This window comes from Strongylocentrotus purpuratus, unplaced genomic scaffold (assembly GCF_000002235.5).
Source record: "Strongylocentrotus purpuratus isolate Spur 01 unplaced genomic scaffold, Spur_5.0 spur5_scaffold_14, whole genome shotgun sequence".
NCBI lineage: Eukaryota > Metazoa > Echinodermata > Echinoidea > Camarodonta > Strongylocentrotidae > Strongylocentrotus > Strongylocentrotus purpuratus.
Genome location: NW_022145599.1, coordinates 24252026 through 24265576, shown reverse-complemented (window position 1 = coordinate 24265576; position 13551 = coordinate 24252026). Strand labels below are relative to the sequence as shown.

Sequence of the window (13551 nt, the reverse complement as noted above, 5' to 3'; positions counted from 1 at the left end):
AGGGACCAGTGCAGTACCAGTCTGATAAATGAGAATATGACTAGAGAGGTCTATGAGAATAGAGCATGATCACTTGTGGGTGTATTTTGAGTCGAAAGAATGACGTGATTGGGCAGAATACAGTCAGAGAATTAATGTCGAGGTCTAAGCCTAGACCTCCAGACCTAGTCTAAAAATGGAGAACTAAAGACAGACTATCTGACTACTTCAAGGTCATTTTGCACCCACATTCTAAGTTAAAATTCTAGTTTCACAAGCTAACAGAGGAAGGCCTAACGATGTTAAATAAAGAGACTGGTTAGCATTCAGGAATCTGTTGAAAAGGATAAAGAAATTGGAATCCTGAAATATCTACTTGAGATGTAGACGTAGAATCTACAGTGACTAAGACTAGATTTCTAGACTCCAGTCTAGTATAGAGGTTAGACTAGATCTACATTATATTTAGATGCCCAGAAGGCCAGATGTTACGGTTGATTTGAATGGACAAATGTCAGTCAGAGATTAGCCAAGAATGGAGAATATGTCTACTGGCTACTGCTCTTAATTACAGAAGGCTAGAGTAGAGGGTCTAGTCTAGTGGCATACATACTAGTGGAGCTATTTCAGGAAGTTTTTGGAAATCAGAAATATGCCGGTTAGCTGCAGCTGATATCGCCTGAGTTACAAGCGGTGCAGAATATGGAAAGAGGCTGGAAAACCTGCAACAGTGAATGTGGTATAGAAGAATAAGCACATGAAATGCATACTTGAAAGCCTTAGGTTGACAGCAGCCGTCATGGATACAGCCCCACATTAGGATTGTTGTGTCAGTGGATCAGATCATCATGGAAGGGCAGGATGAACAAGATCCAGCTACTAGTATTCGGATGGACCCGTTACTGCATGATCGAGACCCATGGATGGAAGTCAACCAACTGTTTGACTCTCCTTCCATGAACGCAGGAAAACATTCAGCGATGGAGAGGGTTGAAGTAGATGACAGTGTATCTCAAGTATCAAGCAAATCAACATCACATTCCAGGAAATTTTTGATGGAAACAGCCATGAAGAGAGCAGAATTGCAAGCAAAGTTGAAGAGTTTAAAAGGGAAACAGGAGCTCGAGAAAGAAGAGCAGGACTTAATTAGAAGAAAGGAGCAACTTGCTGTTGAGACCGAATTAGCTGCAGCTACAGCCCAAGCAGCAGCATTACAGCAGTTCGATGATACGGTAGCTTTTCACCAGCCACCTGCATTACCAACCTTTGCTCATGTAACACATGAAAGTGATAGGAACCAAACAAGTCACAAAGTCAAGAATGCAGATTGCTCAGAAGAGAGTTCAACGCAAGGACGCAAGAACCGAGAACATTTGCAAGATGTACGAGTAAGTGGAACAAATTCTGATAGTGATGTTGATTGGGTAGAGCTGCAGCGACAACAAACCCAACTTACGTACATGCTCTTAGAATGTCATATGAAGTCCGCCTTACCGCAAAGGAACATTCAGCCTTTCGACGGGAATCCCCTGAACTACCACGCCTTTAAGAGGGCTTTTCAGCATGTAATAGAGTCCAAGACATCGGAGGACTCTGACAAACTATATTATTTGGAACAATATACTAGGGGAAAGGCGAATGAGATGGTCAGAAGCTGCATGTATGGAGGTGATTCCAAGGCAGCATTCAACAAGGCAACAATGCTGCTAGAAAGCAAGTTTGGCGATAAGCATCATGTTCTGGACTCTATGATCATCAAGGCAATGGCATGGCCAAACATTAGAGGTGAGGATCCGGAGGGCCTGCTTAGTTATTCATTGTTTGTGACTGAGCTAGGCAATTTGGCTAAGGACCTACACCTTCAACAGGAGATTGACCACGCACAACACTTGAAGATGGTCATATCAAAGCTGCCGTTCAGGCTGAGAGATAGATGGAGGAGCTATGTCGACGGCATACTCCAGAATCGGGACGAGCCACTCTCATTCAAAGACGTGGTTAGTTTCATTAGTAAACAGGCCCGGATAATCAACAACCCTATCTATGGCAATATTGTAGGACCTGCCAGAGCTGGAGAAACGCAGACAAAGACAAAACCCTTTCCAGGGAAGAAACAGGGCTTCAGCTCCAGCATGAAGAAGAGCGAGGAAGCGAAGTGTTTGTATTGTGACATGGAAAATCACCTTACAGCAGAATGCAAGGCCCTAGGAAAGAAACCTCATGAGGAGAAACTTGCATTTTGCAAATCCAAAGGACTGTGCTTTGCCTGCCTTCAGTCTTCACATCTTGCCAGGGACTGTAAACAGAGGACGACCTGCAAGATTTGTCAAAGGTTACACCCCACCCTTCTTCATAGAGATTGGGCACCATCGAAACAAGTGAAAAGGAATGGTGAATCAGAGAAACAACGTACTAATGACGACGTTGGAGCTAATAGGAAGAAGGAGGAAAGCTCGGAAGGACAAACAGAAGGAGAAGAAATTGGAAATGAAAATTTCCCAGACGTAAAGCGCACGTTATCCAACCGCACTTCTATGCAGGACTCCCAACCGGCCATTGTGCCTGTGACTGTACGCTCAAAGCAGACAGGGAAATGTGTACACACATACGCATTCATTGACAACGGGAGTAACGCAACTTTCTGCACAGAAGAGTTAAAAAACAAACTAAATGCCAGAGGAAGAACGCGCACTATCCAGCTTCAAACATTAACAGATGATAAGCTGGTCAAGACCTGCATACTGCAAGACCTGGAGGTAGCTGATGTGAATGAGAACACATATATACCACTTTCTGACGTCTACATACAGCCCATCCCTGTAGACAAGTCAGACATACTGAGAAGGAATGACATTGCAAGATGGCCCTACTTACAAGAAATAAACTTGCCGGAGATCAATGCAGACGTGGGCATCCTCATTGGCAATAACGTCCCTAAAGCAATGGAACCACTGCAGGTTATCAATAGTCAGAACGACGGACCATTCGCTTGCAAATCTATCATAGGGTGGATGGTTTTTGGAAGCTGCAAGCAAGAGAGAAGTGGGTCCAAGATAGCCTCCCACAGAGTCCACGTGATGGAAGATATTCAGCAACAGCTAAATAATCTCTACAACACTGAGTTTTCAGAACGCTTGATGGAAGATAAAGTCGAAGAATCCAAAGAGGATAAACGATTTATGGAAAAGGTTGAAGGATCCATCAAGCTAACACAAGGGCATTACCAAATCGGACTGCCATTCAAGGGAGACGTCGACCTGCCCAACAACAGGCCCATGGCAGAACAGAGACTCAACCACCTGCAGAGGAAGTTCGCTAGACAGCCGCAGTTCCATAGGGAGTATGCAGGGTTTATGGATAAGGTGCTGAACAAACAGTACGCTGAAAGAGTACCAGAAGACGAGTTCCTTAGAGAAGATGGAAAGATGTGGTTTATTCCTCACCACGGTGTATATCACCCACAGAAGCAAAAAATTAGAGTGGTGTATGACTGTGCAGCTTCTTTCAAGGGCAAGTCACTGAATGACAATCTTCTACAGGGGCCGGACCTCACAAATAGTTTGGTGGGTGTATTAACAAGGTTTCGTCAAGACCGCATAGCAGTAATGGCAGACATAGAAGCCATGTTCTCACAAGTGAAACTGCTAAAGGAAGAAAAGGATCTACATCGATTTCTGTGGTGGCCAGATGGCAATGTCGCTCAACCTATTGAGGAATACCGCATGACTGTTCATGTGTTTGGGGCTAGATCTTCACCAGCTTGTGCCAATTATGCCCTGAAGCGCACAGCAGAAGACTTTGCAGAGGACAAGGTGGCACATATCATCAAGCGCAACTTTTATGTTGACGATTGTTTGTACTCAAGCTCAACAGTCCAGGAAGCTGCAGAGCTATCAGAGGGCCTACAAGAAGCCTGTAAGAAAGGAGGATTCCACCTCACAAAATGGGTGAGCAATGACAGAAGAGTATTGAATGCCATACCCAAGGAGGAGAGAGCAAGTACAGTGCAGGAGCTAGACTTTGACAAGGACAAGTTGCCAACAGAGAGGGCACTTGGCATGCTGTGGCATACAGATGAAGATGTTTTCAGTTTCAAGATTCAGCTGAAAGACAAGCCAGCCACAAGGAGGGGTATCTTGTCAACAGTGTGCTCCCTGTTCGATCCACTAGGATGTGCTTCCCCAGTGCTACTCCCTGCAAAGCACTTACTTCAGACCCTCTGCCGACTAGGATTAGGATGGGACGAGACGATTCCACCAGACCTGCTGAAAAAATGGGAAACATGGAAAAGAGAACTCCCAAGACTGTCAGACTTTAAACTTTCCAGGTGTTTGAAGCCAGAGGGGTATGAAAACCCAAAGTCTGTGACACTGCACCATTTTGCAGATGCAAGTGAGAAGGGATATGGAACAGTGTCATACTTGCGAATGGTGAATACCAGGGATGAAGTCCAATGCTCATTCCTCTTGAGCAAATCTAGAGTGGCCCCTCTTAAACAGACGTCGATCCCGAGAATGGAGCTTACAGCCGCCACGGTAGCAGTAAGGATAGACAAAATGGTAAAACAAGAACTTGACATCCCAGTAGATGAGACCTTCTTCTGGACTGATAGTACCTCTGTACTACAGTATATCCAAAGCGAAACAGGGAGGTTTAAGACATTCGTCGCCAACCGAGTTGCCCTGATACAAGAAGGATCTGAATCAAGTCAATGGCACCACATAGAAACTTCGCTGAATCCGGCAGATGTATGCTCCAGGGGAGTCAAGGTAGATCGATTCCTAGCAATGAGATTCTGGAAGGAAGGACCCGAATTTCTTCAAGCTTCAAAGGACCAGTGGCCTAAGCAACCCAGAAATGCATCACACGACGTAAACAATGATCCCGAGGTGAAGAAGAAGAAGATGTACGTTACAGAGGTCTCGGAAGTAACGGCCAGTGAGAGCAAATGTATGGCCACTGCTGTGAGCAAAGAGGAAGAAGATGATGTCCTGGAAAGATTGATCAACCATTATTCAGACTGGTACCACCTCAGAAAGGGAGTAGCATGGCTACTAAAATTGAAAGGGCTGCTGAAAGAGAAAATGAAAGGTCAGCAGAACACACGAGAGAATCCACCCATGTTATTGACAGTGGAAGATATTAGACAAGCTGAGGAAGCAATACTGATACACGTTCAAGACAGAGCGTTCCCAGTAGAGGTTGTGGCTTTGAGGAAACAGGCACACGATGTCAACCAAAGGACAGGAAGGTTGCAGCCAGGGGTCAGAAAATCAAGCCCTATCTACAAATTAGACCCTCAGATGGACAATGGCCTACTTAGAGTAGGAGGAAGACTTAACAAGGCAGCCTTGCCTGAAGAAGCAAAACATCCAGTCATCCTACCAAAGAGAGGACATGTGTCTGAACTCATCTTGCGGCACATTCATGAAAACTCAGGACATATGGGAAGAAACTATGTCTTGGCAAAACTCCAGCAACGATATCACATAGTTGGTGCAATTTCAGCCATCAGGAAAGTCGTCAAGAAATGTGTCAAGTGCCGACGTCAAAGAGGGCGGGTAATCCAACAGAAGATGGCCGACCTACCCATAGACCGACTGAGACCGGACGATCCACCTTTTACACGAGTTGGAGTCGATTATTTTGGGCCGATAGGAGTGAAAAGAGGACGCTCTACAGTCAAGAGATATGGCGTAGTGTTCACTTGCCTCGCCATTCGGGCCATACACATAGAGAAGGCTGATTCACTAGATACGGATTCCTGTATCGCAGCAATTCGGAGATTTATTGCTCGAAGAGGAGCAGTCAGAGAAATGAGATCGGACAATGGAACGAACTTGGTTGGGGCTGAGAAAGAACTAAGAAAAGAACTTGAGAGCTGGAACCAGGCCCAGCTCAGCAACTCACTATTGCAAGTAAACATCAAGTGGACCTTTAATCCACCTGGAGGTTCACACCACGGGGGCGTATGGGAGAGACAGATCAGGACGATTCGACAGCTGCTCTTCTTCCTTACCAAACAGCAGACCATGACGGATGAAAGTTTGCAGACACTCTTCTGTGAAATAGAAGGCATTATCAATTGCAGACCCATCACCAGGGTTTCAGACGATGCTAACGATCTAGAGGCTCTGACACCAAACAAGCTCCTGACGTTGAAGGCTACCCCGATGTTACCCCCATCGGTTAGTAGGCAGACCGACTGCTACGCACGACGTAGATGGCGGCAGGTTCAATATCTGGCAGACGTCTTCTGGCGACGTTGGCTGAGAGAGTACTTGCCGCAGCTCCAGGCCAGGCAGAAGTGGGTACATCCTAGTCGCAACATCCAGGTTGGTGACGTAGTGCTGGTAGTGAACGAGACAGCACCTCGTAACTTCTGGCTCATGGGAGTAATCATCGGCATCACTCCAGATCGACAGGGCATGGTTCGACGGGCGGAGGTGAAGACCAAGACGGGCACCTATTCGCGACCCATCAGTAAACTGTGTCTCCTCTTGGAAGGAGATTCATGAGCACTTTGAATTTGTGAAATTGTGATTCCATAAGAGATATACGCTATTGAGACACCTTTTAAGTTTCTTCACGGGACCAACTCATCAAATTTTGGAGCAAGTCAAGTTGGAAATCAATTTTGGAGTCCGTTTGTGATAATTATATGTGTGAAGTAATAAGTGGTGCGAGCCTAGCGCCGCCATAATAAAGCTCAAGTCTATATTTGGATCAATCGCGAAGCCTTTAATTGTTGGATCACAAGCTTGGAAAATGTTGATTTTAGAAAAGATTATCATTGTGATATATGGTGCGAGCCTAGCGCCGCCACTTCATGCATTTACCAAGTGAAATGTTTTCATTGGACCAAACGCGAATTTGTTCACTAGGAGTCACAAGTTGGACCACTCTGCACCTTCTATTCTGTCGCGTAATCAAGCCGTAGAGATGACAGCAGAGGCACAGAGTATGCAGATTCGAAAAAGACTAAAAGACTTGATTATTGTGCAAAATCTGGCTATCATGGACTGACTAAGGAATAAACTCAGACTTTGGACATTTAAAAGAAAAAGTCAGATTATTTGAACATGATATAGACAGAGACTCAGTGAAAATGCATTTTATGTATACATGTAGAAAAGATTCTTGCCAATTTGAATGCTATTTCTAACAGTTTCATAAGCATATTTTGTTATTCAGTGAATTGCATTTGAGGAGTGTAAAATGTATGTACAATGTACCTTTGAAATGGTGGGCACAGTGACACAGATGTCTTTTAGAAGTTGAAAGAGAAGATAATAGAAATATTGAATATGTAAAATATATGAATTATTGTTTGATCATCTATGATGTAATTGCTAGAATATGAATATTTAAATTTATATTTCTGTGACAGAAAAAAGGGAGTAGAAAACAAAAGTCAAATACAAAACTTTGGGTCATGTTCCACTTTTCAGGTAAATATTTGTCAGGAACTCAGGAGAGAAAAATCTTGCATGTATTTAAAATGTCATATGAGATATTTGGAAGCATATTTTGTGTTGCTTTTAAAGTGTAGATTTATGTGAAGTGCATGATTATAAAAGACAATGGGTTATTATTTTGAAGGATACAATGTCAAGATTTTTTAGGAATCAAGGAATGTATATAATGTGCATATTTGTGTTGACGCAAATATTTGGTGTACAGGTTATTTTAAAGCAGATGCTATTTTGGTTTTGAGACAAAATTTCAAAGAGTTTATACAAGACGATAAAAATTGTATTATGGGCATTAATTGTGCTTAGTGAAGGCAGAACTGTACACACTTGACTATTTTGAAGACGTTAATGTTTTTATTGCAAATGAGTTCGTTGTATATAATTAGAGGTGAAATAATTTTGCTATGTTCAGATTTAGTGTCAGGATATTTACATTTGGAAAGTTCTTTTATAGAAATGGCAGTGTTTGATAGCATGATTTGAACAAATCGTGTCATTTGCTTTGTTGTTACATAGCTACTGTACATATAAAACGACACTTTGCATGCTTAGTTTGCACGAAAGAAATGCTTTACTGCATTCGTTAGAAGGGACATGACATTCGATTGTGTTGTTTATTTGTACAAATTCTGAAAGAGACAGAAAATAACGAAAGTCCAAAATTATTGCGAACATTGTTAAAAAAGGGATTCAACTCAGTGACAAGAGTTTGAATCAAGACTAGTCATCTGATGACATGTTTCGATAAGGAGAGTTGTTTGATAGTCTTAGTCCACAGTATACTTCTGAATTCAGTGGAACTTGAAAGTGTACACCCTAAAATAAGAGGTAGTGGTTAATCTAGTTCTTAACCATTTTAAATCTTTGTTGCGATATTGTGGCTCTCATTGTCATTGTTTTTATTGTAGTTTGAGTAGAATTTAGAGTTGGACAGATTTACGACCAAAGCATATTATTGTTACCAAGATTCTATTGATAGCTAAGGCCTGATTTCATTGTGCATGTCTTTATTATATCGGTGCAAAACAAAATTCAGTTTATCTGTGCTATGTATTGGAGTCAACAGTACTTGCCTTTTTTAAGATAGGGCTGCATTGCAGCATTCCAGAGTGTTTTCTTAAGGTGCCAACATCATTTATAGTGAGTTTACAAGTTACTAACCTATGCAAAAATCTTTCATTTTGTGACACAAGCGGGCTTTCTTGTCCAAAGATAGTAAAAAGAGCCACAAGAGGGACATTGGTTGGTTTTTGTTTGACAAACTGATAATAATCAGGAGTATAGACATTCATAAGCTAGTTAAAGGTTAAATTGTCATTGGTATCTTCTAAATGATGGCATTGAGGTGTTTTTTGTGTCATGTAGGTGTTGTGGCATGTTAGAGCCACAGTTATGCATATTTTATTGCATTGAGTTACGTGTATATAGTTTGACTTTGAAAAGGTTTTGAGTTTTTATTAGCAGGAACTTTTGAAAATAATACAGGAATAAGATTTAATCAGAATGATTCGAGAAAGCCATATGGTTATTATTGTTTTTTGGAAGTATAAGAAAAGGTGTAATTTTCTGTCGGCTTGCCTCTGAAAATTAAGGGGCCGGAAATGTAGATGCCAAACTAATGCAAGAGCGCCATCTCTTGTCGGTTTTAAAATTTAATAAGTTTGAGGGGAGGAAAAGCGCGAATAATGACTGGCAGTAACCCTTGGAAACAAGACAGAATTTTAACCTCTTCTCCCTACTTCATATTTCCGTTTTATGATCTTGTTTGGTTTTGGACAACAATTGGAATGGATGCAATCATTGTATAATAACATTGTGATCGACCCGACGTGAGTAACGTGAAATGTGGTTAGTAAAGGCTTCAAAATTAAAGTTTTCGAGACATTATATTGGTATTCGACAATTGATTTCTACACTTGCAATTGCAATTCTACAGTACGGTACGTGGATTGACGATGTACGTGTGAATAGTGTCAGATTGCGAGATATTAAAAGACGGAACGGAGCTGAGAGGAGCGTTGAAACTATAATAAGGTGAACTTGGGTTCTTGGCCAGTCAAAGGTGATCGTGAACAACAAGGGACCAGTGCAGTACCAGTCTGATAAATGAGAATATGACTAGAGAGGTCTATGAGAATAGAGCATGATCACTTGTGGGTGTATTTTGAGTCGAAAGAATGACGTGATTGGGCAGAATACAGTCAGAGAATTAATGTCGAGGTCTAAGCCTAGACCTCCAGACCTAGTCTAAAAATGGAGAACTAAAGACAGACTATCTGACTACTTCAAGGTCATTTTGCACCCACAGGAACCAACTTTATTATAAATAAAATTGTTATTGAAACGGTTCACTTTTTCTTTTTGCCGCAGTAGTCGATAGTTTGAAGAAACAATTAATAATAAAAATAAAAGGCTTGCTTATAATTTGATGCAATACGTGTACCTGGGGGGTGTTTCATCAACTAAAATCGATTTCGATTTCAAAAATCAATTTTAAGTCCGAATCAGTTTTAGCTTAAAACCGATACATGTGAGCTGTTTCATCAAATCGATTTTAAGCTAAAATAGATTTTTAGGTGTCTTTAGGTTTGGGGTAAATCGATCACAAAATGGCCTTGCTTAATTACAGTGAGAGTCCTTGAAAAGTAAGTAAAATCTGTTTTTCTTTGAAAATATCAATTCTGTTGATTAAAAAATCTGTTATTTTGGAAGAAGAAAAGTGTTCCTCTCATTATTATGCAATTTCATTTTTGTATAACTGAACGAAATCTTAAATAAAATCAATTTATATCACTCTCCAAGTGGACGAATTGCACTGGTTCAACCATTTCAGTCCCATTCATATAAATTCATGCAGGTTCAATAGTAATTACCTAACGACGTTTATTATTCGGTTAGGACAGACTGGTACAAACTCATTAGTCTAGTTTATTCTTGCAGTAGTATTGTGGTTTTACTAGTTATGCTACTAGTTGTAGATTTGGGCTTAGTATCAAGATCTAGGCCCTAGATAAAGGTCTAGACCCTATAGATCTAACTGTTAGATCTATTATTTTTAGCATTGTCTTATTTTTGTTGATAGATCTATTCTAGACCTAGGCCTAGATCTAGTCGAGAGTGTAGAGACTAGTCTGGTCTAGATCTAGGTCTAGATTTTCTAGACTCTAGATCTAGACTAGTCTAGCCTATAGATCTAGAGCTAGGTCTAGATCTAGGCCTAGGGTCTAATTATAAATGATAGATCTAGACTCTAGGTCTATTCTAGATCTATTAGGCCTAGGGCTAGGCCTAGGGCCTAATTATTAAAAATCAATAGATCTAGGGGTCTAGATCTAGGATTATTGTTTTGAAGGTAAAATTTTATGAAAGAAAATTAGACTCTAGATCTAGATCTAGAAGTCCTAGAGTGTTACTGTCAGACCCAGGTCTAGATCTACTCTAGATGTAGATTTAGTCTAGAGTCTAGGTCTAGATCTACATGATACTTGATAAATCTAGATCTAGACTAGGGTAGATGTAGACCTGTAAGTGAGGGGGGGGGGGGGGGGGTAAAGAGCGCATTTCTTTTTGTTTTAGGTCCCGAATATTTGAAAATCGTGCCGGCCACAAATTCGCTCAGTGGGGGGCGGGGGAGGTAACACTTATTTTTTTTTTATTTGGCCGGGGGGGGGGGTATGTCCCCGTTGGTCAGTACATTTTTGGAAAATTTTGCTGATTTTAACATTTGGGGGGGGCACGTGCCCCCTGTGCCCCCCCCCCCCCCCTCCCCCCTTGATCCGTCCCCGGTATTTGGGTCCCTAACAGTCCAACTCCAAGCTCTAGACTAGAACCCTATACTTGAATTAATTTTTTTTTTTTTTAATTTCAGGGTCGGACTAAAAGATGGAGTGGACAACAAGTCGTATCCACCAAGTAGACCTTGGCTTTAGTCCAAGACTCAAAAGTTCTCTTCTGCCGTGTCTCTACAGTCTTGGACTTCTCATTCTTCCTTGGCCTCAGGCTCAAGGAAAGGGTTTGGATATGCAGAATGTACTCAAGCTCAATGTCTAGGTGTACAGCTATAGATCCTACTGTGCTAAGCGGCCTTGTGGAGTGATCTTCTTACTAGTAAAATTTGCACACCAATAATAAAACAAAGGTAAGTTTTTTTTGTGTGGTTCTTCTAGACCTATGTATAAATAGATTACTTATTTGTTGTTAAGTGTGTAAATCTTGATATTCATTAAATTTTTCTACGTACAATCGCAAACTGATAAATCCATGTGAGGGGGAAGTCAACTATGACATGTCTAAATCATAGATAAATTACTTCATCAGCCAGCCTGATTAATATTGTACAAATAATAGGGCAGCAATTAATGAATAAAGAGGTGATTGAACAACCTGTAATGAGAATATATGTATGATGAAAGCTGCTCTGTTTGTTTTATACCTCTTTGCCTTCTACTCACGACAGGGGAATGTTCATTGAATCTGTGTACAACAGTGTTTGGTTCAAGAGCAGGGTATCCGCGATCAAGATTAGACTCCATAGTCAATCTTCCAAATGTCTAAAACTTACAATTTGGTTGGTAACAATGTCTTGGACCGAATACATGTAAATTACTGTTGTAATTACTGATAAAAATGTACTTATGTTCTTTTGAACACATTTGATACAGTGACAATTACTTTTCTGAAAAATAGATGTGCTCTCTTCATAACAAATATATGTATCTCTGTTTTAAATCCTAGGTTGCAAAATAAAGAGCTATGGCATCTGCATGTACTGCTAGTTCATGACAAATGAACATTTATTGTCCATCTCTTCAAATTGAAAAGGTAAGCAGTATCAATTACCAAAATTGATTTATCATTTTTCATAATCCGTGTAAGAAGTCTAATACCCATCTTACCCATTCTGTTAGATAAAACATACACAAATGGTAATGAAAGGATATATTTTTTTTTATCCAAAGCAACAATTAATCATTTATCTTCTGTAACTATTTTTTATTCTCCTACTTTATTTATTTAGCAATTAAAGTATTTGAAATAATCATAAATACAAAAGTTGAAGATTGATTGAAAAATTGTACTAGTATTTAGTAATTGATTTATTTATTACATAACTTTCAATTCCTATTCTAGACTGCAGAGCCTGAATTACCTGCAACGTTATGCCTCTTATGAAACATCAGCCAGCCTACAGATAGAAGCTCCCTTTTCCAGCTTTAAGCAAGAGGAACCACAATGAGATACAGATCTTGGTATCATGGACCGGTCACTTTTTACAACCAACACTACTTGTAAAATAAGATTTACAAATTAATTCCTATAAGCTATTAAAAATGCTCTAGTCAAGGTACTAAAATTTTGCCATCGAGTTTGAGGTTTTGGGTTTGATAAAATGTTAACATAAAATATTTTAAAGGAAGTAAATGTTTTAATGATACTTCCAAGATTTCCTATATTTTAAACAGAATTTTAGAATCTTGCAGAAGAAAAGAGAAGTAATAAAAAGCTATTATTCTGTCACCAAACTCACATTACATAGATAATTTTGTTCATGGCAATAAATCTTAAAATATCAAATTGGAATTTCTTAATTAGCAATTCATCTGAGCAGCAGTTTGATGACCTATTTGGAACTCTTCCTAGAGGCACTTCTTGCATGACTATGTATCGATAATTACCTGTTGGTGCTTAAAGTGCTATTGTAGCAATTGCACAACAACAAATACAAAATAAACAACAGAACATTGTGATTGAGTGAAAACAGATTTTTCCTGTAGGAAATATATTAACTCTGACTTATGTTGTCCTTAGAATTTTTTTTCAAGCTGATAGAAAAGAATTGATGATTAATTTCATATAGACAAACTATTGCATCAAGAAACCACATTCTCACCGACTGCGTGACCTTACATGACAATGTATATCATCCTACAACCGTATGAGTAACAGAAATATTTGTGACAAGTGTTACTCTTTTAATCTCCATAAAGGTAACTCGAATAGAGAGTGGCAGATATCAGCTGCAGTAGTTTTAACAACTGGCTGATACTTTCATAGGAGCACTTTTATTTATGTCATTTAAAATATTGTAATTGTATAA

The 13551-nt window shown here is 40.0% G+C and overlaps 1 protein-coding gene and 1 long non-coding RNA gene across 2 annotated transcripts; both read left to right on the top strand.

The window, feature by feature from the left end:
- The first annotated feature begins 827 nt into the window (after positions 1–827).
- On the top strand, positions 828–6497 carry LOC100890838. Its single transcript, XM_011675823.2, has one exon. It carries the CDS (start codon positions 828–830, stop codon positions 6495–6497), a length of 5670 nt encoding a protein of 1889 aa, XP_011674125.2.
- A 4850-nt stretch (positions 6498–11347) lies between these two features.
- LOC115923560 lies at positions 11348–13133 on the top strand. The gene is made up of 3 exons (XR_004063967.1): positions 11348–11592; positions 12189–12275; positions 12585–13133. It is a non-coding gene; the product is annotated as an uncharacterized LOC115923560 (long non-coding RNA).
- Positions 13134–13551: the final 418 nt, after the last annotated feature.

Bases quoted from the DNA above. Each gene is read 5' to 3' on its own strand.
- LOC100890838 (XM_011675823.2), top strand. From the start codon at position 828: ATGGAAGGGCAGGATGAACAAGATCCAGCTACTAGTATTCGGATGGAC.